At 42.0% G+C, this 27,880-nt stretch overlaps 1 protein-coding gene across 5 annotated transcripts in view; it reads left to right on the top strand.

Moving 5' to 3' along the window:
* Positions 1-27,880, top strand: part of LOC310708596 (cytosolic phospholipase A2 epsilon-like) — a 64,861-nt gene extending 36,981 nt beyond the window's left edge. For all 5 annotated transcript variants that reach the window (XM_083507196.1, XM_083507194.1, XM_083507197.1 and 2 more), the window contains 12 exons: positions 114-209; positions 2,622-2,659; positions 3,047-3,182; positions 8,579-8,715; positions 12,854-13,076; positions 14,127-14,241; positions 16,721-16,858; positions 18,733-18,843; positions 22,398-22,589; positions 23,759-23,925; positions 26,950-27,136; positions 27,616-27,880. In XM_083507196.1, coding sequence (XP_083363322.1) covers positions 114-209; positions 2,622-2,659; positions 3,047-3,182; positions 8,579-8,715; positions 12,854-13,076; positions 14,127-14,241; positions 16,721-16,858; positions 18,733-18,843; positions 22,398-22,589; positions 23,759-23,925; positions 26,950-27,136; positions 27,616-27,824 — 1,749 coding nt within the window. In that variant the 3' untranslated portion in view covers positions 27,825-27,880. The remainder of the gene's footprint in view (positions 1-113; positions 210-2,621; positions 2,660-3,046; positions 3,183-8,578; positions 8,716-12,853; positions 13,077-14,126; positions 14,242-16,720; positions 16,859-18,732; positions 18,844-22,397; positions 22,590-23,758; positions 23,926-26,949; positions 27,137-27,615) is intronic.

Raw genomic sequence — 27,880 nt, 5'->3', positions numbered from 1 at the left:
AAATGCTTTCATTTTACATCAAAATACTGAGGAGGCTACATTTTCTCAAGACATATATATGGTCTGGAGAAAGTGTGTGAGCATAATTTTAATTTTTCTTCTTTCTCTTTCAGTGTACTCCTGGTGAAAGTAATGATGCAAATAAAAGACTTTGCTTCACTTTGCCTCTTGATTCACTTAGTATGGAAAAAGAAGTGACCATAGGCAAGGTACCGTAAGTATTGTTTCGTAGTGGAAGAGGAAAATCAGGGAGGAAATATATTTATTTATTTTAGTATATGTGCTGCCAAATTCATTTGTTTATTAACAAAATTCATACACCACTTGATTGTGTGTGTGTGGGGGGGGGGGGGAATCCTCCAAGTGGTTGTTCTATTTACAAATAGAAGATGAATAGCAGAAGATTAGTAAGTCAGCAATTACATACTATCCATCAGTGTTTTGTTTCCCCCCCCCAAAAATATTCATTTTATAAAAACAAACAATACAAACAAATTCTTGTCTTATCCTTATTTTTTCTAAACATTGTTAAGTGAGCTTCCCCAAATCCCCCCTATCTGATTTTCATTTTACCTCATCTTTAGCAGTTTACATATATCATAATTTTTAATCGTTTTTTTTAATCACACTTACTTAAAATCTTCACATCCCTTGCAAATCTTACTATTTTAAAATACACTATCTTCTACTTCTAACCCTACAGCCTGTATCCACTTCCAAAGCTATTCTAAGATTTAAATATTAACATATTTTTTCAAATATTCTTTAAACTTCTTCCGATCTTCCACCATCTCTTCGCTCTGGTCCAGGAGTCTCCCAGTCAGTTCGGCAAGTTCCATATCATCTTCATCTGCCATTCTTTGATAGTTGGTACATCTTGTTTCTTCCAATTCTTCGCTAATAATCTTCTCGCAGCTGTTGTGGCATACAGGGAAAAAAGTAACATCCTTTTGGGGGATTTCACCCCCCTGTATTCATCACAGTGTTAAGGGGCTTCAGTTAATTGTAGCAGGACCATAGAATCTATAATTCCATGAGACCACAGGAGGCTGCCTCATACCAAGCCAGAGTCATGGGTCTGTCTAGCTCAGCATCGTCTATGCTGGTATTCCCCAATCTGGTACCCCATCCAGATGTTGTGGACAACTCCCATCAGCCCCAGCCAGCATGGCCAATAGGCAGGGTGAATCGGAATTGTAGTACAAAACATCTGGAGAGCATCAGGGTGAGGAAAGCTGATCTATACTGACGGGCAGCAGCTCTCCAGAATTGGGATCTTTCCCAGTCTTACCTAGAGAGCCAGGGATTGAACCAGAGACTTTTTCTGTGCAAAGTACCTGCTGTACCTCTGATCTTATCAAGTTGGTAAGGATAATTCTATGCAAAAATGTGGAGAAACTGGAATGGGCAGGACAAATTTGTTGATCGTTCAGTGTCTGGAAGTACAAAATCTGGGGCACAGAAGGTTCAACATTTAGGTATGGGGAAATTGCACCCAACATGGTCCTGCTAGAAATTATGTGGGCAGGATGATGATGATCATACAGAAAGGAACTGTGCCACTGCTGCATTTGTATGATTCCTTAACACACATTGCCAGAAAGCCATGGGAATAAATGAAGGGAAGCAGCTCACACACCACCACCAGTAAGTGTGCAAGGGAGAACCTGTGGCACTTCAATTCAATTGGACTCCAATTCACATCCACCAGCATGAAAAAATAGGAATTGGAGCCCAGCAACTTAAGCGTTTCTCGGCTAATGATACCTGCTTTTTCAAACTTGAAGAAGTGATTCATACATTTTGCCTATCATGCTTGTGAATAGGATGACTGCAGTCAAGGGAGAACTTAGCTCCTTTAAGAGTTGTGTAGAAAGAAGGCTGTGTAGAAAGACTCCATGGCGTCACGAAGAGTTGGACACGACTAAACGACTAAACAACAACAGAACAAAGTGCTTCAATGAGCAAAACCTTTTCTCATCTTTGGATGACAGACTATAGGTGTTTATGTAACCTCATCCACACAACTATTAAAGGTCCAGTTGCTGTGGCTACTTGTGGATTAAATTCTGGTGGAGATCTGCTTCCCTCCCTCCCTCCCTCCCTCCCTCCCTCCCTCCCTCCCTCCCTCCCTCCCCTCTCTCTTACACTCACACACGCTAGTGATTTCTAAAAGTTGCATGGATTGTTCTGCAGCTCCTAATATTACTTCATGGACTTCTTCTTCTACTACTACTACTATTCATACTCCACCCATTTGACTGGGTTGCCCCAGCCATTCTATAAAAAACATAATAAAATATTAAACATTAAAAACTTCCCTTTACTGGGCTGTCTCCAGATGCCTTTTAAAGGTTGTGTAGTTGCTTATCTTCTTGGCTTAGGGGTCACATAACTCCATACCCTCCAATATTTCTCTGATGAAAATAGAGATGTTCTGAGTAAAAGCGGGACATTCCAGGATCAAATACAAGGCCCCATTTTGCTAGCCCTGAATGGAGGTATGTGTGATGTGTGGCTGCTGCCTGCTTTCCTCTGGGGATACCAGGCAGGAAGACCAAACAGTATGTCATGTTATGGCAGGTTACTGACAACATTCCATCTTTTCTCTCTCTCTCTAGGACAAAACAGTTGATCTATGTGTGGACGTGAAAGAATGGTAACACGATAGTGTTAATTTTACCCAACTCTGCCTATTTGACTTCTATTTACTATCTGAAATATATATCTAAATAATTAGAGGATTATAGTACATTGAGGGGGGCTCCTAGGATTTGGCCATATTTGGTACATGAAGTATTTACATGAAACTAGTAAATACTAGCTGTGGGGGATAATATAGGGAATGAAGTTTAACTCTCCCTCTGCCAAGGTCCTGAAGCTGCTATTGGCCTCTAAGAGGGGTCAATGGAAGCTTTCCCTGAAATGGAAACATTTGGTTTTTTGTTGAGACTGTGGCTCTTCATAAGAAAATGATAACAAATGGAGGGTGGGGAGGATGCAGTGCACTGATGCTTTCTTTGTTCTGCTCTGGCCTACGTGCAAGGCTGAAAAACCTGGATGTGCGTTTGGGGTATGAACTATGTATGGATGAACAAACAGTTATACAGAAACGGAAGAAGTTTGTTGCAGCTGCCCTGGAAAGGGCTCTTGGCTTAAAGAAGGGCTTACAAGATCATGAGGTACGTAGGACAAAATTTTGCTTAATAAATATTTGGTATGAAGGATTTAGCCTCTCTTTTTTAACCAAAAGATGCTTCGTAGGCACAGTTTGTGTTTTTTTAATTTGTGTGACTGTTCTCAGCAAATAAAACAAACAAACAAACAAATAAATAAAATACTGCAAATCCACCATTTACGGGATACAGTAAAGGCTGAATTCACCATAAAGGGATATATTTGAACACGTATGTGTTGGGATACTGCCAGGGAGACAAAGTCCATCATGACTCCACGTCGTCTCCGGACGTCCATCGATTTCCCGTAGACACGCAGTATCAGCAATTAGTGACACGAGCTCCAGAAATAGCTTGCCACATTCCAGAGCTGATGCACGCTCTATCAGCAGATAATGCACAGTGAAAGATGCACTCAGGAGAGCATTATTTACAAGTTTATTCAGCGTTGATCAGAACAAAGAAAACATGACTGCCTGCTTCAGTGTCTCAGGTGCAGAGAGAGAAACGAAAGCATACACACAACAGAAACATCCTGTGAACAGGAAATATGCAGGCTGTGACACAAACATCCTGCTCCCTTTTAAGGTGGAACGGAAATATCCTAACAGTATAAACACAGGATGGAATCCGGTTGCTGCTCTGTATGCTGTTGCTCCTCCAAACAGATTTTCAGAGAGCACTTGGAGCTGCAGGTGAGAGGGGAAATTGGTCAAACTTTCCTCCCACTATCAGTAGACACAATGGCCGACTTTGGCACACACCCACCCACTGCCTCTTGCACTCCATTCTAGAGTATCATTGTGGTGCCCCAGCAGTGTGGCACCAAGTGTGGCTGAACCGGTGTGCTACCCTAAAACCGCCTCTGGTAGACATGTTCCACTGGGGAAACCCTTTGTCTGCCCATAGCTTGGTATTGTCTGCTTTGAGTGACAGTGGTTTTCCCAAGTCCCTGGCATTACATTGGTCTTAATGAACTCCCAAGCCAATGGAGATGCTTGGGATTAAATTGTGGACCTTATGCAAATGTGTGCAAAACTCAGATCTGCGGGTATAGGGCAGTATACAAATTAAACAAACAAACAAAATGTACCACTGATCTATGATGCCTCCCCATGAGAGACAAGCAGAAGATATAGGGGCAGGGTGTGGTTGGTTGTCTGTGGTTGGCTGCAGTGGGGTTTGTTTGCATTTGTGAGGGGAGAGGGCTTGTTGAGTCAGATAAGCCAGATTGATTCATATGCTGCTGGTGGATTGTTGTTGTTGTCTTGTTGGACTATGTTTGTGATAAAGGGGAATCATACTGGGGTGAAGGCACCCTCTTCTGTTTGTCCCCGTGTCAGTTTCAGTTGGTTAGCTTTTATAGTAAGGCCGCTTCCCATACAATTTGATACCATTGGTCCATGTTTACTCCTGACAGGTCTCTCCAGTGTCTGGCTATGAGGTTTCTGGCTGTTGAGAGTAGGTGGGTTATAAGCTCTGTATAATGTGAGTGGTCATTATGATCTTGGAAGATGTTCAGTAGGGCCAGTTCTGGCGTGAGTTCTAATGCCTGTTTAGTTATTTTGCATATTTCTTGTAGAAGTGCTGTCCAGAAGGGTTGGGTTTTAGGGCATTCCCACCACATGTGGAGGTATGTGCCTATAGATCTGCAGCCTCTCCAACATCTTGGTGAGTTTCCTGGTCGTATCAGTGCCAGTTTCCATGGTGTTAAGTACCACCCGTAGGTGAGTTTCAGAGTGAGTTTCCTTCTTCTGGCTGATGTGGACTTAAAGGGAAGTTTAGATCACATTCTAGTCCATCGGGTGGGGTTTATTTCATAGCCTATGTCATGCTCCTATTGTTTTTTGATTGCATCAAAGGGGTTTGTGGGATTTTGGAGCAGTATGTTGTATATTGTGGATAGCATCCCTTTGCTGTGTCCCTTTGCTGTCAGGAGAAGGTTTTCAAAGATGGTCAAGGACCTAGTGTAGTTTATTCTGCCACTTATGGAGTTAGGTTGGGGGAATCCTGATTGGGAGGGTTTGCAATAAGTAGGCTGCTCAGAGTTGGATTGCTAGGCGTTCCAGGGCCAAGATGAATAGGAAGGGAGACAATGGGCATCCTTGTTTTGTGCCTCTTTGGATTGCTGTGCTATTGGAGTCCATATTGTTAATTCTGCATTTTGCTGAGGCTTGGGGATAAATTTGAGGGTTTGTAGGAAGTTGGGGCCAAATTTCATGTTAGTTAATACTGCTAATAGATATTGCCATTCTTTTTTTAAAATTGGGTTTTATAAACAAGAATAATGTTATACAAACAAGTGTACCAAGTTTTTCTCATGTCATTTGTATATCGCAAAAATAGCATAATAAATTGGGAAAATATCGGGACTTTCGGGGGAGGCGCCTCCAGCAATGGCAGAATTGCAGAATTCCTCTGACTGGGAGGAATCTGCTCCATGGCGAAGGCGGAGACCTGTTAAAATCACAGGCGGGAGAAGCCTGTAAACGTGGGATTCGGCGGGCACCTTTTGCGCCTCCCCCACTCACGGGGAACCCTGGTTTTTGGGGCTCCAGAGTGACGTGGGGTGAGCGGCGCGGTGCATCGAATCGTCTGCTTCTTCCACGGAGCGAAGCCGCATAGCTGTTGCCGGAGAGTGCTGACCTTTTCCTGTGGACAATTTGACTTTAAAGGAATTACCCGTGAGTAGAGCTGAAATGGAAGAATTGGATCTCTAAAAGTTTAATTTGGTATCGTAACGGGGAGGTTCAAAACAGGAAGTCCGCCTTCCCTTTTTGTAAATAGACTGAGGCAATGAAGTTGCAAGCTGGAGACCTGGAAGGTCTTTCGTAAAAGATCAAATTTCCAACGGTAAAGAACATTAAACCCCCTCTTGGAGGCAGGAGAAGAGAGGGGGAAGTTGTGGATCGAGTATGCCTGCGGGAGAGAGCGAGGAGGCTTAAAACACCGCCGCTCTGACCCTGGAAACGGGCTGCTAAAGACTGACCTTTTTTCTTCTCTTTTTTTGGAATGTTCATTGACAGCGTTTAGAACGTTCATTGACAGCTAGCTAAATAAGAGAAATACATTGTTTCTACTGTTTCCGGTTGTTTTTTAAAAAAGGAGGAAAGTAACTGAAAATTGAAACTAACTTCGGATTATTGAAACTGTGTTTAAAAGAGGGCATATTGACCGATACAAATACAATCTGTTTTCCCCTAGTGGAAGCTTTTGAAATTGGTTACTTTATAGGAGCTGGGCTAGGGGAATTTCCAGCTGCAAGATAAAAAAAGTGTGAGACTTTGGAATTGACCTTCAATCTCTTAAGTGTTATGGCAAATGGAAAAGAAAAAACAGACGGGATGTCGACAGAGGAGGCCTTAGTGGCTGCATTATTGAAAATAAACGATTCACTGGAACAACTCCATAAGAAAACAGATGCGATAAATGTGAAATTGGATGTTGCAAATATTGAAACTGATTTAATTGTAGAAAGTTTAAATAATTTGGGACAAAAGGTGAATACCAATTCAGAAACCACCCAGAAATTGATACAGGAATCTACTCTGGAACGGCAAACTGCAGATGAAGTCAGGGGAAAAACCCTTGCTGCTGAATCTAAAGTAATACAACTGGAGAGGAGAGTCCCATCCATACAAAGACAACTTGATGAACATAAGCTGACATTCGTTATGATTGAACTTAAAGAAGAACGGATGAATTTGAGGACCAGAGCCCTATCTGAATTGGAAAAGGAAAGCCTGACAGAGTTTCAGGAGGTGACAGGACTAACATTGGTTGAGAAAGAGAGGTATTTGGGGGTTAGTATGACCGCCAAAAATGTGAAACTGTTCAAGGACAACTGTGAAGGATGTTGGATTGAAGAGAAGGGGGATTTGGAAATATGGACAAATCAGAAGTTTGTTAAAATCAGAAGTTGTTACTGTTGGGCCGAGTTAATGTGGTAGGGATGAGGGCTGCTGTGTTGCTGGGGATGTTGCTTTTGTTTCAAACATTGCGAGCTCTGGATGGAGGGTCTCAAGAGGTGGCAGAGGGATGCTCCTAGAGTTGTTTTGGCAGGGCAGGAAGCCTCGAGTCAAACTTAAGATATTGATGGATGCTAAAGAAGGAGGTGGACCTGCCCTGCCAGACCCTTAAACTTCGTTGTGAACCATCTGCTTTTTGCTGGTTGAGAGAATGGTTGCTTCTTGAAAACACTGAAGTGCTGGATAATGGCAGATGAAGTTGATAGACTATAGGGAATTGGCGGAAATGACTGGCAAGATCCAAGACCAGGGTGAAGAGTTGGTGGAAGAAGATTGGAAAAAGTTTAAAGACTATTTATAGAAATATTGAAAAATTAAGGAATGTTAGAAAAATGTTGGAATGAAATTACATGGCTTTAGTAGAAATGTCATAAAGAATTAAGTATAAATAGATTAACAGAAAATTAAAGGAAAAGTATGGTAAGAATGTGTTAAGATAATTATAGAACAGAAAACAGAGTAAGCTGGAAAGGAATTGCTGAAACAAATAATAGAAGTGGAATACAAAAAGGGAGGTGTGAGGAAGTCGCTGGAAATAAGAGAATGAAATATAAGATACTGAATGAAATTTGATTTATTTTATTGTTGTTGCATTATTTTGTTAGTTTAATGTATTGTATTGTATGTGTTTTTTCTTTCTTTTAGTGTTTAAGTTTTTTGGAAAAGTAATAAATATTATTTTTTAAAAAAATGGAAAAATATCTACAATGTATGTTTTATTATTAGTGGTCAATCACAGGTTCTTGGCTCATGAATTGGTTTAAACAATTAGGAAGGAAGGAAGGAAGGAAGGAAGGAAGGAAGGAAGGAAGGAAGATATTTCCATTCTAAGCAATCAAAGGCTTTAAGGATGTGCCATTGGTGCTGCCGGTCCTCAGGAGCTCCACGCGGTTGTGGCGTTTGCCATCTTGCCTTGCCGGAACTCTCCCAAGGTTCCATTTATTAATCTTACTATCCTTATTGTGAAACAGAGAGGAAGTTGATCTAGCAGGCAGTGACAGAGCATGTCTCCATGCCGCCCTTTGTGTGTGTGTCTGTGCCCTGCATTGGGGTTGGAGTGAGGTGCGGGGATGAATGGAGCCCACCACACCCACCCAGTCCCTGCCACCGCTGGGGTGACACCAGCCCCGAGTGGCATGATTGTTGCACCCTTCATGCACTGCCCTCCCCTGATCTGAACCTTGCTTCCTTCAGAGGATGTACAACTGACTTCAATATCAAAATCATATTAAGAGTGACTTCAGCATCCTATTTAGAAAGAAAGAACAGGGGCTGTGAGGACCTCATCATATTATCCCCATGTATTACTTTTAATCATTGGTTTCTTAACGCACCCTAACATTTGATTATTAAAAAAAGTTTTATGTTGAACAGGTGCCAGTGGTGGCTGTCATGACAACAGGAGGAGGTGCCAGGGCATTCACAGCTTTACATGGCAACCTGTATGGTCTTCAAAAATTGAATCTTTTAGATTGTATTTCATACATCACTGGATCATCTGGCTCCACATGGTAAGGATGGTGCAATGACAAGTTCCCTTTTGACATTTGTGACTAAACAGTGGTCCATATATAGCTGCCCAGAAATTTTTCTGGGAAGGGGAACATGGAGAATAGCCTGTGTGCTGTTAGAAACTTGCCAGGCTTGAAAGTAAGTAAAGTGGTGGTAAAAGCTCACAACACAGGCTTAGCCTATAAATCCTCTGTTGGGTCCCCCTCCCCCTTTCTTTTCTGTAGAATAGTTTCTAAAGCAGGCATAGGCAAACTTGGCCCTCCAGATGTTTTGGGACTACAACTCCCATCATCCCTGACCACTGGTCCTGCTAGCTAGGGATGATGGGAGTTGTAGTCCCAAAACATCTGGAGGGCTGAGTTTGCCTCTGCCTGCTCTAGAGGGCAGTGCACCATCAAGTGACCAACCAGCAACTGCAGGCAACTGAAATAAAACATCCATTGCTGTTAAAATGTTTGAAATTTTGCAGACAAATAATTTCATAATTCAGTAGAACTTTTACTGTGATACTGAATAACTAATACTGAAGAAAAGCAGTTTCTTTCTGCGCTCGTAATGCTTGTAGACTGTGCTGCATTTATATCAACATAACACCAAGGAAGGAAATAAGCAACTTAACGTGCTGTAGAGGGGAAATCTCAGGCATTCAGAAACTCAGAGAATAAAGTGCTGGATAGGGTAGGGAATGGAGGGAGGGAGTGGAGGGGGAAAGCGAGGTAAGCTGATACATTACTAGAGCACCAAATGAATTATTAGTCATGAGAGGCAATGAAATTATTGATATATATTATCTGTTACCATAATAAAGATTACCATAATAAAATTAAGGTTAATTAAATCAAGATTACCATAATAAAAGACAAAAGTGGAAAGGACCTAACAGAAGCAGAAGACATCAAGAAGAGGTGGCAAGAATACACAGAGGAACTATACCAGAAAGAAATGGATGTCTCGTATACCCCAGGTAGTGTGGTTGCTGACCTTGAGCCAGACATCCTGGAGAGTGAAGTCAAATGGGCCTTAGAAAGCACTGCTAGTAACAAGGCCAGTGGAAGTGATGATATTCCAGCTGAACTATTTAAAATTTTAAAAGATGATGCTGTTAAGGTGCTACACTCAATATGCCAGCAAGTTTGGAAAACTCAGCAGTGGCCAGAGGATTGGAGAAGATCAGTCTACATCCCAATCCCCAAGAAGGGCAGTGCCAAATAATGCTCCACAATTGCACTCATTTCACACGCTAGCAAGGTTATGCTTAAAATTCTCCAAGGCAGGCTTAAGCAGTATGTGGACCGAGAACTCCCAGAAGTGCAAGCTGGATTTTGAAGGGGCAGAGGAACCAGAGACCAAACTGCAAACATGCGCTGGATTATGGAGAAAGCTAGAGAGTTCCAGAAAGACATCTACTTCTGCTTCATTGACTATGCAAAAGCCTTTGACTGTGTCGACCACAGCAAACTATGGCAACTTCTTAAAGAAATGGGAGTGCCTGATCACCTCATCTGTCTCCTGAGAAATCTCTATGTGGGACAAGAAGCTACAGTTAGAACTGGATATGGAACAACTAATTGGTTCAAAATTGGGAAAGGAGTACGACAAGGCTGTATATTGTCTCCCTGCTTATTTAACTTATATGCAGAATTCATCATGCGAAAGGCTGGCCTGGATGAATCCCAAGCTGGAATTAAGATCGCCGGAAGAAATATCAACAACCTCAGATATGCAGATGACACAACCTTGAAGGCAGAAAGTGAGGAGGAATTAAAGAACCTTTTAATGAGGATGAAAGAGGAGAGCGCAAAATATGGTCTGAAGCTCAACATCAAAAAAACGAAGATCATGGCCACTGGCCACTGGTCCCATCACCTCCTGGCAAATAGAAGGGGAAGAAATGGAGGCAGTGAAAGATTTTACTTTCTTGGGCTCCATGATAACTGCAGATGGTGACAGCAGTCACAAAATTAAAAGACGCCTGCTCCTTGGGAGAAAGGCACTTGGCAGGGGGTTGGACTCGATGGCCCTTGTGGTCTCTTCCAACTCTATGATTCTATGAAAGGCAATTGCAAACCTAGACAGCATCAAATATAAATCATTCAGATATAAATACTGTTGTGGTTTTTATTTTTGTGAGGGGGCAGGCGGTGGTTAGCTATATGGTGCCTGAATCTCTTATAATTCCTGGATCCAGCAATGGAGAACTCAATTGTTGAATTAGCCAGACAAAGTACTGCCTAAGCATCAGTGGCGTAGCGTGGGTTGTCAGCACCCGGGGCAAGGCAAGGCAGCATCCGGGGCAAGGCAAGTAATTTGCGCCCACTAACCCGTGGATTTGCGCCCCCTAACCCTAACCCCCAGGTGTTGCGCCCGGTGCGGCCGGCCCCCCCTGCACCCCCCACGCTACGCCACTGCTAAGCATGGTCATTATTCTGACAAAGGAAGTGGCCTTGTGCCAGAGGGCAAATGAGTGGGTTGCCTCCCTCACCTGCCTGGTTGTGAGAAAGACAAAAGCCAGTGTTTGTGAGTGAGCTGATCTTCGAAGCATATATCCTAGATACACCATAGTCTTTGCTGCACCTCATTCCAAGGAAAATGAACTCTGCGTAAGCGCCTGAAATCCCTGGGATTTTGCACTATTCTGAGACAAGGGTGCCTGTATGATACAGTGGTGCCTCGCAAGACGAAATTAATCCGTTCCGCGAGTCTCTTCGTCTTGCGGTTTTTTCGTCTTGCGAAGCACGGCTATTAGCGGCTTAGCGGCTATTAGCGACTTAGCGGCTATTAGCGGCTTAGCAGCTATTAACGGCTTAGCGGCTTAGCGGCTATTAATGGCTTAGCGGCTTTAAGAAAAAGGAAACAAACTCGCAAGAACTCGCAAGATGTTTCGTCTTGCGAAGCAAGCCCATAGAGAAATTCGTCTTGCGGAACGACTCAAAAAACGGAAAACTCTTTCGTCTTGCGCGTTTTTCGTCTTGCGAGGCATTTGTCTTGCGAGGTACCACTGTATATGGTTTATTTACACATATATGCAACCTAAGCCTACGATGGAGGGGCTCACAGCATTAACACCTCAGAAGGTCTTGCTTCTCCCATAGTCACAGCGTTGGATTCTAGCAGTCTCTCACACTCTCTGGCTTCTGCCTGCTTCTAGCTCAGCTTACACACGCACTTACACTTTTAACCCAGCACCTACACAGGGACAGCTTATTCAGTTAGAGCAAGTTTCTGGTCTTCACAATCTCTTCAGGCCTTCTTCTTTCTCCTTGGTGCACTCTCCCAGTCCCAGTTCCATACCCAGACAGAGTGAACGAATGAAACTTTATTTGCGTCAGCCCTTGGCCACAGCAACAAAAGAACATTGCAATGCACACAGAACCAAATAAAAAGTCAATTATATAGAACACAGTTTAGGGTCCTGAATCAGCAATCAAATCTATACCCAGACAGCTTACTCAGTCCTACTCAGTCCTTACACTTGGCATGCCTAAGGTGATGGGTTTCCGACACGCCCGGGTACGAGCATCAGTACCAGAGCTGCCCTGCTCCTTGTGGCGGTGTACAACAGTATACGCCATCTAATGCCACTGGCTTCATGGCCAACCCGGAAGTCTTTTATTTTCAGTCCCTTATAGTTGCATTTTGTTTATCTTTAGCCATTATCCAGTTTTGGGAGGGGGGTTGTAGTTTTTTGGGGGGAATATATATGTGTGTGTGTGTGTGTGTGTGTGTGTGTGTCTTCCTTTTTCCTTTTGCTGACTGCTGAGCTCTTTCCTTAGGCTTTGACGCTATTTGCACTGAAAAATCCCACGGGCGTATCAAATTCCTTTCAAGCAACAACAACAACCCAGCCAACTTTTGCATTGTTTTTCCGGTTTTTCATAAAGAGAATTGTTTTTTTTGTTGTTGTTTTTTTTTTGCTTTACTGATAATATTCAGTATGTCTCATAGCAATTTATTTTACACTCCCATTATTTTGCACTTTCGGGAAGTCACCATCTCTCAGCCTAACCTGCTTCACAAGTTTGTTATGGGAACAAAATGGAGACAGGGAGAGCCATATACGCCACCTTGGCTCTGTGGAGGAAAGGCAGAATATAAATGAAAAAATAAACAAATAAACAAATAATTCCTCTCCCCTAGGGCCTTATCCAATCTTTATGAACATGCTGACTGGTCACAGCAAGACCTTTCAGGAGCAATTTCAGAGGCTCGCAAGAGTATCACCAGATGCAAGCTAGACTTGTTTTCTCTCCAAAACTTAAAGGAATACAGTGCTGCACTGGAACATCGGCAAAAGGAAGGCTACAAAACATGTGTCACTGATCTTTGGGGACTTTTCATTGACAAAGCATTGAGCAACGGGGTAATATATATTTCTGTTTTTATTCATTTTCTATTTTCTGAAATGAAATCTGAGAGATGATGATGATTCACAACATAAAATTTCAAAATGAGAACTCAAAATGCATAATAAAGACAAGAACCAAGAGCAAACACAAACCAATAACCCCATTTAAATGGCCCTGGAATGTTAATCAGTCACTGGCCTGGTTAAAAAGGAACGCTTTTATTTGGCCCCTAAAGATAAATAATGAAGGAGCCAGGCAAGCCTCTCTGGGGAGAGCATTCCACAAAAGGGGAGCTACCACAGAAAATACCTATTCCTTTGTTGCCACCTTCTAGACCTCTCATGGCAGAGGCATATGAAGAAGGGCCTCAGATGATGATTGCAGGGTCCAGGTTGGTTCATATGGGGAGAGGCGGTCCTTGAGATATTGCAGTCGTGAGCTGTTTAAGGCTTTATTGGTCAAAACCGGTACTTGGAATTGAGCCCAGAAACTAAGTGGCAGCCAGTGCAATAATGCCAGGATCGGCGTAATGTGCTCAGACCATCTTGTCTTGATGAGCAACCAGCCTGCTGAATTCTGCACCAACAGCAGTTTCCAAATTTCCTTCAAAGACAGCTCCACATACAATGCTTTTCAGCAATCTAATTCAGAGTTTACCAGAGCCTAGCCAACAGAAGTTGCCATTGGGTTGAATCTATAGCTGCTCCTGAAATTCTCCACCAGTCCTACTGGCTAGCAGAAAGCTGTGTGTGTGATTTCACAAAATATTTTTCAGGCAGCGGCTGAAATTCTCTTAATATTTTAAAGGACCCCCCAAAACACATTCTCAGCTAATTCCTTAGAGGAATTTCAACCCATCTTTCACTTCAGATGAGGCCTGTTGGGATGTGAACAGGGCCTGAGAGGTGGTGGAGATGAAGCGTTTTTAGATATGCGGATGAAATCAGGGTTAGGGATTAAGCTTGTCTTCTCACCACCCCTTCCTAATATTTGTTACTGACTATAGGATTGGATTTCCTTGCTGTTTTAATAATTTGGTGTTATTTAAACCATTATTTTTAAAGAGATGCAGCGACACACTCTCAGGGCAGAAGCGTGCCCTGACTCACGGTCAAAACCCCCTGCCTATATACATGGTACTCAACACCAAGGACAACTATAGCCTTGCAGAATTTAAAGGTAATGTTATCCATATTGCATTTGATTTGAAACTGAAAAAGCTCCCACGGTGACTTGACTTACTATTGACTTTATGATTAACACTTTTTCATATTTAATGTATTTATTTATATGCCACTAAATGCCACAATAGGCATATAAACGTTTTACAAGTATAAAAACTAGTTACATAAGCAAGCATGAAAATCTGCTCCAAAAGATCCCTTTTGTATTGAGGGATCTGTAAAAACAGCACCCCTTCATAGATTGAAGACCTTTAGAATGCAAGGGGGGGCAGATTATCACTTCTGTGCCTTTACGTCACACCCTGATAGGTCTTGATCTTGAGAAGAGGTGTTTACCTATCCTTTCAGCTGAGCATCCTAAGAAAGAAGGTCCCTCTTCCAGCTAAAGCAAGATAAGATTAGTACCTGCTCATGGACATGAGGTGGGAGCCTAGCTGAGCTGTGTGAGATCTATGCTTTGCATGTCATGGCACCAGTAAGGCCCGGGATGGGGAGGCCAGAAATATCTTCCCCTTCTTACACCAGGAGCCTTCTTTATTTCCAGAGCAGGTCATGTGACCATCCAGAAATGTTTGCACTTGCATCCAAAATGGTGATTCTATGGAAGCAGAAGGCCACCTGATCTCCACTTCTTGGAGGTGAAGTTCAAAAGAGAGCCAGTGTAGTGTAGTGGTTAAGAGCGGTAGACTCGTAATCTGGTGAACCAGGTTTGCGTCTCCGCTCCTCCACATGCAGCTGCTGGGTGACCTTGGGCTAGTCACACTTCTGTGAAGTCTCTCAGCCCCACTCACCTGACAGAGTGTTTGTTGTGGGGGGAAGAAGGGAAAGGAGAATGTTAGCCACTTTGAGACTCCTTCGGGTAGTAATAAAGCGGGATATCAAATCCAAACTCTTCTTCTTCTTAGATAGCAGTTCCAATTTGGTAAGGTCAAATTAGCCAACCCACCATAAGAGAAAGATAGTGGTGACAACTTGGTAACAAGGAACACAGACGGCTGCAGGTAGTGATTGGACAACTGCCCCTTTATTTCCCTGGATTAATCTGCTTTGTTTCCCATGCCCTTGGATATCCACAAAGTCTAGGGAGTGTCTTGGATATCCTCACTTTTCTGAACAAGAGGGCTCTTGCTTCTTTTTAATGAAAAGGCTGTTGTGCAACAGATCCTCATTATTGTGGCAGAGAGGAGTTCCGCAAACAGGATCCAACCCACTATTTATGGTAGCTTCCCTACATCTACCGCTTTAAATAATTGTAGCTGAGTTGAATAATTATCTCAGATTATTTGAAGACAATCTTGTAATACATTTAATTAAGACTTAGCCAAACTGGGGTCCTCCAGCTTCACTGCTCATTCTGAATGCTACAACATTGGGGAAGCATCTTGGCAGTTTATGGAGGGCTTGTAAGAGGATCAAGAGTACAACAAACCTATCACTTGCAGCGCTAGTATTCCCAGGAATTCCCAGTATCTGGGGTGCTTTGTTTCTTCTGCTGAACCCCAGAATGTGGGCATGAACCTTTGCCCTAATTCTGATGGAAGATAATGTCACAACATCACATAGCATCATCATAGAATCATAGAATCATAGAATCATAGAGTTGGAAGAGACCACAAGGGCCATCGAGTCCAACCCCCTGCCAAGCAGGAACACCATCAGAGGACTCCTGACATATGGTTGTCAAGCCTCTGCTTAAAGACCTCCAAAGAAGGAGACTCCACCACACTCCTTGGCAGCAAATTCCACTGTCAAACAGCTCTTACTGTCAGGAAGTTCTTCCTAATGTTTAGGTGGAATCTTCTTTCTTGTAGTTTGGATCCATTTCTCCGTGTCCGCTTCTCTGGAGCAGCAGAAAACAACCTTTCTCCCTCCTCTATGTGACATCCTTTTATATATTTGAACATGGCTATCATATCACCCCTTAACCTCCTCTTCTCCAGGCTAAACATGCCCAGCTCCCTTAGCCGTTCCTCATAAGGCATCGTTTCCAGGCCTTTGACCATTTTGGTTGCCCTCCTCTGGACACGTTCCAGTTTGTCAGTGTCCTTCTTGAACTGTGGTGCCCAGAACTGGACACAGTACTCCAGGTGAGGTCTGACCAGAGCAGAATACAGTGGCACTATTACACTATCATGAAGTCAAAGAGAGTCAAGTCAATGCTATCTGGCATCACTTTTGAGCTTTCTAGGAAGGTAAAATGGTGCCCACCAGCTGAGAATGGGGACCACAAAACACAACTCTCCCCTCATTGTGAACTGAAAATAATTTTTCCTCAGTTTTTAAAATATTTTTTGTATATGTTCTAATAAAACATTGTGTATAAGGTTCTGCTTTTCTTTCTCTTTTCTGACATTCAGGTCAGGTCATATATCTGCTATGATAAATAAGTTACTCAAAATGCAACAATCACAAACCCAGATTTCACCAAAGCAAACTTTTAATTTGAACCTATAATTGCTTTTGTCCTGTTATAGAATGGATGGAATTCACTCCTTTTGAGGTTGGAATAATAAAATATGGGGCCTATGTTCGTGCTGAGGACTTTGGAAGTAAATTCTTCATGGGACGGCTGATGAGGAAACTTCCAGAATCTGGAATCTGTTTCATGAAAGGTGACTTAAATTCTCTACTTTTACAAACATGAGCTGCAGATACCATTTTCAAGATACTGTAATGTTAAAAATCCCTCCAATTCCCATTAGAAGAAAAAAAATCTGACTGTAGCATGAAGGTTTGTTTACTGCCTAAAAATCACAAAGGCTATTCTACTCTACATACTTGCTTAGCAATAAGCTCCACTGACTTTAGGATAGTGTGAAAGAGTTGAGCTTTTACTGAGGCAAATAATTGCCCAGTTCAGCTTATTCACTGAGGAAAATTTACACAATGTGATTTCTACATCCCTTGTTTACTTCATGTAAGCAACACTTATGTAGTTGCCAATCAGTATGCAAAACAGTACATTCTGGATAAAATCAGAGTGGTGTAGCAAAAACCAGCCTGATTTCACATTAAACTATCCATGCACAGATAAATAATATAAAACAAACAGATGGGCATTAACCCTACATGCATCTTGGAAGTAATATTGCTAGGAGTCTGATCTCATATGCATGCATTTAGTGTGTCTCCCTCAATTTACACTTGTTCCTAAAGGCTTTTATTCTGTTTCCATCTGCTCAACTATCTGCTGTGTTAAAATATTTTTAAATGTTTAGCCTGTTTACTAAAGCAACTCTTCCAAATTTGGAATCATCTATTAATTTGGCACATTGTCACGGTGTCATCTAAGTAATTAGTGAACTGAAGCCTATATAGCAACTATCCCTCCACAACACTAATTCATTCCTTAAGACAACTCCATTATTGTTTTGCCTCGAATATTCACAGGACTAGTAGAGTCAAAGATTACTCTTTTGCCTCGAATATTCACAGGACTAGTAGAGTCAAAGTTTACTGTCAGTGGCTAGAGGAGAACTAACTTTCCTTCTTGGATTGTAATAATAATAAGGGTTGCTCGTGCGTAAGTTGCCGCCACTCCTGGCTAGGTTGCTTGGTTAAACCTTTTCTGTCTGGACAGCCCTTCACTTCGTGGCTGTTTCAGTCGCTAGCAGAATCCGTCAGTGGGCGTTTCTTAAACCTTTTCCAGCATAAAAGCTGTTTGATGCCAAGTCTCCTCCTACTCTCCCTGCGCGGAAGTCTTCTGCGCAGGGAGGGTATGGGTAGCGGAGGACCCGTGCTCTCCTCGCTGGTCTCCGGCAAAGAGTCCTGGAGCCCTCTCGCCGATTCCCCCATCTGCCCCCCTTTATCCCTGGTATTACGCTGATTTCCTTCCCCAGCTGATGAGCTGCCTCTCTCCCTGCTGGGCCCTTCTCCAGCATCACTTGGGAGCCTTGCCTCCGCCTCTGGCTGCGATGTCAGTTCCCTGACATGGATTGTATTCGGTAATAGTAATGACAGAGTCAAAGGAAGGTTGCAGGTTGTTGGAAACTCAACTGAAGAATTATCTTCTTTGAGTTAGAGTGCCCAATTCAAACCCTGATAATGTTGTGAAGGACTTTGTAAAATGTCATCTTTCTTTGAAACACTTTTAAAACACTGAACCTCAGTTAGTCCTCACACACCTTTCCAAGGGAACCAAGAAAGATGCAAAATGATTTTTTATTTTTTATTGCAAATATCTGGTGTGAGGGCTTTCATACATTGTGCTTTAGGTTATTTTCGCTTTGCTTTTAGCTTTCCTGTCATGCCTTGTCCCTCAAAAGGCGTGGCTCACCTGGAGCTTAACATAGGTGTGGCTAATCCCTGGCCGGAAGACCCAATGAGACCAACCCCAAGCAATTTTTGGTGCCCCCCCCCGCAAGAACCCATTACTTTTGGTGGTGACAGCGGAGGGAAAAAAGAAAGTAGTCACAACAAACTGGGATGCAGATCGCCCCTTATGATGTTTGTACTTCTTACTTGATCTCTCCCTCCTTTTCTCTAGGTGTGTGGAGTAATGTATTTTCTTATAACCTACTGGATTCCTGGCGTGCAATTGATTCTTCGGAAGAAGGTCTGTGGTACCTGCTTACCAGGGACAAAGTACAAGATATTGGTTAGTCATCCATGTTTCGTTTTACATTTGGTTATAAAATTTAAAATTCTTCTTCATCCTGTCCCTCCCCATAGTATGCTAATTATGTACTTAATATATTTTTAGGCCATCCTTCCTGGTAAGGAATCCCAGGGCTGCACATTTTTTCTTTCTCACATTTTTTAAGTGCCTGGGTCCCAAATTGTAGAAAGCTGATTTCAACACTAGCAACTTGAGTTGGCACATTATTGTTATTTGATTATTACCTGCCGTTCGCCAGAACATCCTCAGGTGATATAATATGCAGCATAAAAAAATTACAATCACCACCAGAGTGAGTTCTAAAAATATACATATCACCAGTGCTTTTTTCTGGGGGGATGCAGGGATACGCATACCCCTAAACATTTTGTGAATCTAACGGGAGAAGAAACTAAAAATTTTAAAAAAATTTAGTTTCTTCTTTAGCACGGTGAATCATCAGTTCCGTTGCTACCCCCAGTGGTGGCCTCATTTCCTGTCACTGTGTTTCCTGAGTCTCAGATGGAAGCGAGCGTTTAATGTGTGAAGCAGTGTGGAATGTGAATGTGTGGTGTTTTGCTGATGAAAGTTTGGCCTCATTGAAAGTTTGGCAGTATTTCAATATGAGTAGAAAGATGTTGGTGCACACAACATCATGCCAATGTGGAAGTTACTGTGAACTGTCAGCTGTGTAATATGATGTAATGCATTTTCTTTGTACTTTTGTCCATTTACTGTATTTATTTTTCCTGTTTTGAACTATTTTTTTTAAAAGAAAAAATGCACTGCATATCACAAGTGTCACAGGCCAGGGTTAAGAGGTATGTCTTCAACATACAACAAAAGCTGTACAATGAAGGTGCCAGGCACACCTCTGTGAGAAAGGAATCCCACAATTTAGGGGCTGCCACAGGGAATGTCCCTTTCCCAGGTCATCTCCCATGAATCTCAGAGGGAGGTGGAGCTCTGCAGATCTCAACGCTTAAGAGGTTCTTTAGGGAAGGTACAGATACTTGGGGTCTAAATTGTTTTGGGTTCTAAACAGTAGAGTAAGCACCTTGAATTGGCCTCAGAAACAAACTCACAACCAGTGCAGCTATTTTTAAAGCACGGGTTATATGAATTCTATATGTGAATTCTAAAGCGATCACCAGCCGAAGTTAACCTGCAAAACCTGTGAAGAAAAGTTAACCTGCAAAATAAGACATTAACTGAGGGTGGGTAGGGTGGGAGAAGCTCTGGAGCCAAGTGAGGATTCCTAGGTAAGATCCTCCCTCTATTGTGTGGGCAGGTAATCCCTCCCCTACCTGGCCTGGTCTCCTTGGCAACACTTCCCCCAGGTGGGATTGGACAACTGACTGAGGTAGGCGGAGACCTCCAGGTATCCCACCTGAGGGAAGGCAAAGCCAAGTCTATGCTGTTGGGGCCGCTCCAGATCTAGGGGCTGCACGCATCCACGCAAAGGGCGCCCCCCGTTTTAAGCGGGGAGCGGTCATTACAAGAGTCAAATAAACTGGAGGAATAAGTAATGTTACTACTAATATTCTTTTATATATGTCTTTTATTTATTTTATTTTTCCTTCTTATTAGCCTGCATATGACTATAACACAGTATGTGTTGATGATACGATGAAACAGAAAAGCTCTGTGTGTGTGTGTGTGTGTGTAGTTTCCTAGCCACCTTCAATGGCACTCCCTAGCACAGCACATTGCAATAATCTAATCAGTAAATTACTAGTACCATGTCCAAGTCTTCTCTGTCCAAAAAGGAGCCATAGTGAGTGAACCACCCAGAACTAGAAAACAATGTATAGTGCATTGGCACCCAGTGCATCTCTTTTGGAATCAGTGTCACGTGGTCCCAATAGGTTAAGCCACTAAGCAACTTGACCACTACAGTCTGCACAACCAGGGTTTCTGGATCATCTTTAAGGACAGCCTCACACACAGCATGTTACAGTAATCCAGCCATTAGATTAATAGCGCATTGGCCAGTGTGGTGTAGTGGTTAAGAGTGGTAGACTCGTAATCTGGTGAACCGGATTCGTGTCCCCTCTCCTCCACATGCATCTGATGGGTGACCTTGGGCTAGTCACACTTCTCTGAAGTCTCTCAGCCCCACTCACCTCACAGAGTGTTTGTTATGGGGGAGGAAGGGAAAGGAGAATGTTAGCCACTTTGAGACTCCTTAGAGTAGTAATAAAGCGGGATATCAAATCCAAACTCTTTTTCTTCTTCCTCCTCCTCCTCCTCCTCCTCCTCCTCCTCCTCCTCTTCTTCTTCTTCTTCTTCTTCTTCTTCTTCTACTACTACTACTACTACTTCACCTGGCTTTATGGGAATGGCTGTAGCTGGTGAACCAGCTGGAACTGGCAAAAGGCTTGATGTGCCCCTAAGGTCACTTTGGTCTTCTAGTGACAATGTGGACTCTACTGCTGGTTTCTATTTCCCTCACTGAGCAGCAACTGCAGTCACAAGACATTGTTTTGCATTCCACAGTCAGAGTTACTGTTGGATTCCCACGGGAATGGGAGACTGGATGTGACGTACACTGGTTTCTTGTTTTTCTGTGTTCTCTCGGTTTCTTTGTTAGAGAGACGGTTGCTTCTCTGCTCTCACAGAGGCAAGATGCATGTTTGTATTCTCTCAGCATAGAGTGTAAATAAAAATTAAGAATGTAGCACATACTGCTTATCCTTCTGCTGTGTGACGACACTCTGCTTGGGCTCAAGATAAGACGAGCCTGTATCAGCTTCAGATGGGCCGAAGCTGGTCAAAATCTCACATCTGCCACCTCTGGACCTATGTTCCTTCTTTCCAAGGGAGTACAACCCCATCTAGAACATGCTAACTATCTAGTCCTCAGCTACAAGAACCAACCCAACCCACAGGACTTAACATCTTGTCAGGATTAAGCTTTGGTTTATTTGCCCTCATCTAGCACCAATATACTGACAAAATTCTTGTCTAAGCTAGCAGCAGCAAATATAGTGATAGATTTTGCAACTTCCATTGCTGTATTTTCAAAGGAAGGCAGTGCAGTTTTATGCCCATAACAAATTAACCCTTGGCAACAGGTATGTGGTTGCGCACATATTGAACACACGTAAATGGGGATTTGCCTGTAGTGCAGAGTTGATCTCTTCCACTTTTCCCTGAGCTTCAATTTAGATTTATTTGCCGGTCTGGTTGGCTTGGAAGGGTGGCATCATCTTGTTCTTCCACTCAGGCAGCAAAATATCTTGGGATAGTCCTGATGGTAAGGTATGTGAGGAACAGCCTGCACCCATCATGAGGAATGAACTCTGCACCTCACCTACCTACTTTTATTAGGGTTTAGCTGAATGTGCAGAGACTACCTCTGTACACATTCATTTTATATGAACAGATACCTGAATATGGCTTCCTCAATATGGTATATATTTGATAAATATACAGCCGTCACATAATCGGGGGAAACCCTGATTATTTCACTATACATCAGTTCATATCATTGCATGTGTTCCTTATGACTGCTTCAGTAAATAAAATTTACCATTTATTCTGACTTGCAGAAGAAAGACCACCTCAGCCACCAAAAGCAGATGAATTGAATACTCACTTGGTTATCCCTGCCAATAAATTCATGAAGACCCTTCGTGAAGTCTTAACACAAAGGATAACAACCTCAAAGTTCTACAATTTCATAAAGGAATTCCAATTAAATGATGGATATATAGATAATAAAAACTTTGCCATATGGAAAGGTACGTGGTCACGGCTTGACTAACCAAGTTGACTGATCTCCAAGTTTTAAATTTTAACTGGGTTGATGATAATTGAGATGATTTTTTTAAAAAAAATTATTTATGCTTTTCAGGTTTAAACATTTCACTAATTTGACAATCATTTTAACATTTCAAAACTTGACTTCCTTCTCCCTCTTTCTGCGGTTCTTTAAATTTATTTTTAATATCTTCTGCATATCCAAATTAACTTAGTTTGCTCATTTATTCATCTACTTTAAATATATACTCTTATCAAACTTCAGGTTATTACAACAATCCTGCCAGTGTTCTTATCTGTTTACAATTTATCTGTAAATATTCAACAAACCATTTCCATTCTTTTATATAAAAAAGTTTGTTATCTTAATTTCTTATTCGTCCGGGAAGTTTCACTATTACTGCATTTTTCATAAGTTTTTGTATCCATTCTTCCTTTGTTGGGACTTCTGCCTCTTTCCATTTTGGGGCAAGTAACATTCTTGCCGCTGTAGTAGCGTACATGAATAGGTTTCTGTACAGTTTTGATAGTTCTGTCCCTATAATTCCAAAAGAAAAGCTTATGGGATTTTTTTACAAACATTATTTTAAACATCCTTCTCAATTCAGTATATATCATTTCCCAGTAAGCTTTAACCTTACTACAAGACCACCACATGTGATAAAAAGAACCTTCTTTCTCTTTACATTTCCAACACTTATTTGATTTAGATTTATACATTTTTGCCAATTTACTCAGTTTTAGATACCATCAGTATATCATTTTCATATAATTTTCTCTTAGATCATAACATACTGTCAGTTTTATATCCATATTCCACAACCCTTCCCATGCGTCCATATCTATATGATGACCAATATCTATTGCCCATTGTATCATTGAGGATTTTACTTGCTCATCCTTAGTCTCCCATTCCAATAATATCCCAATATTCCAATAATATTTTATACATTTTAGGCAGCACTTTTACATTACATTCCAGCAGGTCTCTTTCCAGTTGTGATATTGTTGGGGAAGGAGTAAAGGATCTTGAGCTTTGGAATGCAAAGCTCTTTTTAGAACTGCAGACAAATACAGAAAACTGTGAAAGTGTATATTAATCAAAGTAGCAGCAGACTATTAATTGCTAACCATGGTATTTGCCTTTCAGATTCTGATCTAGACATTCTTCCCAACCAGCTGACAGCTACATCAGAATACCTGTCTATCACAGATACTGCAGCATATATAGATATCAGCTACCCACCACTCCTGAGGCCTGAGAGGAAAGTGGATGTCATTATACATTTAAATTATTCTTCAGGATCACAAACATCTGTGAGACATTTTTAGTTTTTGAATCATTGCTTTCTAGTTTTATATTGATTATGAGCCCTAGAGAAAATGATAAGCATCAGTTGATGTGTTCTTATGTTATAAACACCACTTGGAGGCTGCTTGAAAATAGCTTCTGCTCTGCATGGCAATGACTCCCTGTCACAGTGTCATGTAGCTTTGTCTCACGGGTTGCCCCCATTTTGTGAAGCCATTTCACACCATTACCAGTAGAAAGGTGATGAGCTCATACACATACTAAGCTGTTCTATATGGGCTGATCAGAACAAGCTGCAGCAGCTGCTACACACAACTTTTACTGAACTGCCTCCAGTTGGAAGCCATAGCTTCTGAAGTCCATAGTTGGTTGGCTTTAAAAAAGAAGCAACTTCAGTTAAGTGTGACCTTTTTTTCAAACTCCCCAGTTTCCTTACTCAGCTGTCACTCTAACCATCTCACCCTTGGTCTTCACAATAGTTGGTTTCACTGATAAATTCCCTAAATTGATATTAGGGCAATTGTAAGTATATTTAAAATGACCAAATTTAAATCTGAAGTTGATAACACAAATAAAAACTTCAGCATTCTGCAGGTCATTTTACTACACGATAACATTTAACTGGCTGCTTGACAAAGCCAGCCCTGTTGGACCTATCATAGAATCATAGAATTGTAGAGTTGGAAGGGACCCCAAGAGTCTTTTAGTCCAATCCCCTACAATGCAGAAATCTCAGCTAAAGCATCTATGGCAGATGGCCACCCAACTTCTCCTTAAAAACCTCCAAGATTCAAGTACCAGTCTGATTGACTAGATGGATTCTCTATCCTTTCTCTCCCTCTCTCTGTAATATCTTATTCTTCATGATAGGCAGCAAAATGAGATAGTCCTTGGAGCAGACTACTCATTAGTTATTAGGATCCACTATTACAGGGGTATGGCCCCTCTGTTTCCTGCTTTTCACCTTGGTCTTTGCTACTTTCCCACTACCATTGAGTCTTTGTCTTAGTCCTGCTTCCCTTCCTACTCCTGGCTTGCTTTTTGTCACTGTGGCCTTCTGAATTGTGGACATAAGTTAAGTTTTTGTGATTTTGCTTTGCTGCCTGGATTTAGACTTTTTCATGATTCTAAGGATTCATGGGACTAGTCAGTCTATGACGATGATCATACAGTGGGACATTAGTGAAACATGTGGGTTGTAACTAGGGTTGGGTTCAGCAGGCTATGAGTTATTTTTTTGTGGGTTGAGAATTCAGTTCTAGATTCACATCCCACCCCAAGGAAAATCTGGGAGTCAAATTTGGATATCAGAGAAAATGTCCTCCCCTTTTCCCTGGACACACACACCTGATATATAGCCAGATAATTTTATTCACATTAACAAAAGGCACCAGCAAGAAGAATATAGCAACAGACAAATCCACAAGGTATGCCCCTAGGTTCAAAACTTTCCACTTCTGACTGAGGTCAAATGTGTCCCTGGAAGTCTATGTCTATTGACTTCACTTACAGTTATCCCAATGATGCAGTCAGTGAATTGGAGTCCCTATCTCACACTGCCAACACAAAAACAAACAAACCAACAAACCCTGAGAACATTGCAATATACAGTGATCCAGCAGGTGGCTCAAGCAGTTGTAGTGTTGTGGATTTCAGATCTTGTAGTTTCCAATGGAATCCAGACACTGGGACAATGCTCTAGAATTTTATTGAAAATTCAGACCTGGGAAAGCTGGCCTCCATAATAAGACAGCATATAGTTTGCACCACCTTTGATGTAAATGTTCCAGGTAGCCAATCAGAAACTGCTTACCAAATTGTTCCATCTTCATAATGCTTTTGGAATTTCCATTACATGAGGACTACCCAGTTCAGACCAGTTGGCATATTGCAAGAAAGAACTGAAGTGGGAAATGTGATTGGCGATAAAGCCAGTTATTCCCCAGCAGGGTTCCAGAATCCCAGACACTCTAGATCAGGGGTGGGAACCTGTGCTCCTCCAGATGTTTCTGAATTACAACTCTCATTACCCCAACCATTGGTCATGCTGGCTGCGGCTGATGGGAGCTGTAGTTCAGCAACATCTGGAGGGCCACAGTGCCTCCCCCCCGCTGTAGTTGATGGCACAGGTTTATATTGGAATGGAGGGTTTCTCTTCTGTTCTGTTTTAACCTCCAGTGCTAGTTCTTCTTGCCTTCAGCCTACTTCTCATCAAAAGTTAATCACGTTCTTCTCTCACCAGATGAGTATTAGCCAGGCATCTTAATGATTATCTGTATTTTTATTGTTTAAATGGTGTTTTATGATTTAACGGAGTACACTTCCCGATATAGTGCCATCAAAATACTTTGATATACAGTGGTACCTCGGGTTACATATGCTTCAGGTTACATACACTTCAGGTTACAGACTCTGCTAACCCAGAAATAGTACCTCGGGTTAAGAACTCTGCTTCAGGATGAGAACAGAAATCGTGCTCCGGTGGGGCGGCAGCAGTGGGAGGCCCCATTAGCTAAAGTGGTGCTTCAGGTTAAGAACAGTTTCAGGTTAAGAACGGACCTCCGGAATGAACTAAGTACTTAACCTGAGGTACCACTGTACAAGTTAATGCTAAGATAGTGAGTTGGGAACCGGTAAATAAGTCCATAATTCAAGTTTAATCTTTCACTGTGGACTCCCTTAGACAACCATTAAAAAGCAGGAATCTCTCATCTCCAGATCCTCATTTGCTTACTCTTGAAAGATTTATTTATGTAATGTGTGTAAAGCAGTTTGATCACTCTAAGGAGATCAAAATGAATCCAAAGGACACACTCTGCTCCGCTAGAGGAGCAGCACCCATTCACGGATTCCCAGGTTTGTCTCCACCTGCCTACACACACAGGTGCACATGAAGTCTGCACATCATGGCAGGAAGTGAGGTGTATGGGAAGGTGTCAAACCTAAGCATCTTTGTACCTAAAAAACCAAAATAAATTATTTTGGTAAGGGTGAAGTCTCATTTCAGTTTTTGTCTTACGACAATCCAGTCTTTACAGGAAGCCTCCAGATACTTTGCAAAGCAAGGAATTCCTTTCCCCAAAGTAGATCTGAGTCATATTAAGGATAAGGATCTGAAGGAGTGCTATGTCTTTGAAGATCTCGAGAATTCGAAAGCACCCATTGTGGTTTTCTTTCCTCTGATAAATGACACATTCAGAAAATATAAAGCACCAGGTAAGTTTGTTTGTTTGTTTGTTTGTTTACTAGCAGGGAGTGCCCAGAGCTGCCTGGGAATTTTTAGAAGTAAAAATATATTGTGGGTTTTTTTTTAATGGATAGTGTAATGTCTGAGTTTTGACACATCACATCAAAAATCGGGGGAAGTCATACCAAAGTCATCGCCTTCACCTTGGGAACCTTTTTACTGGGTTTAGCAGTGATATCTTGGAAGGCATCCATTTCTCATTTACACCACCTTTTCACCCAAACAAGGACCCCAGCCCCCAATATGCCACCATATTAACATTGGGGTACCTGTTCATGCAAATACCTTCCCATTTTGGATGGGTACTTTTCCCGTGAGTCACACACTGCAGAGATAGCATATTCATTGGATCTCATTTCAAAAGTGCCACTGATCAGCTTTTGCAAAGAAGAAGGCAGCACATGCAGAGAGTAGTGCCAGTCATGTGATAACGACCTTTGTTTTGCAGGTGTGGAACGCAGCCCCTCTGAACTGAAGCAGGGTGATGTTAATGTGACTGGACCTTTTTCTCCATATGGACTCCAAAGCTTTACATATACAGAGGAGGATTTTGATAAACTGGTGGGCTTGACCAGCTACAATATTCAGAATAATGAAGATTCAATCCTCCACGCTTTGCGAAAAGCAGTAGAGAGAAAAAGACACCAAACAAAATAGGCATTATAGGGAAACCTATCCAGAAAAGATAGATGCATAGCTTTTGCATTAAGTTA

Source organism: Podarcis liolepis (assembly GCF_965112155.1).
Source record: "Podarcis liolepis genome assembly, chromosome: 1".
NCBI classification, from domain to species: Eukaryota; Metazoa; Chordata; class Lepidosauria; order Squamata; family Lacertidae; genus Podarcis; species Podarcis liolepis.
The sequence above is the reverse complement of the archived record's forward strand: the minus strand, read 5'-3'. Positions and strand labels throughout refer to the sequence as shown.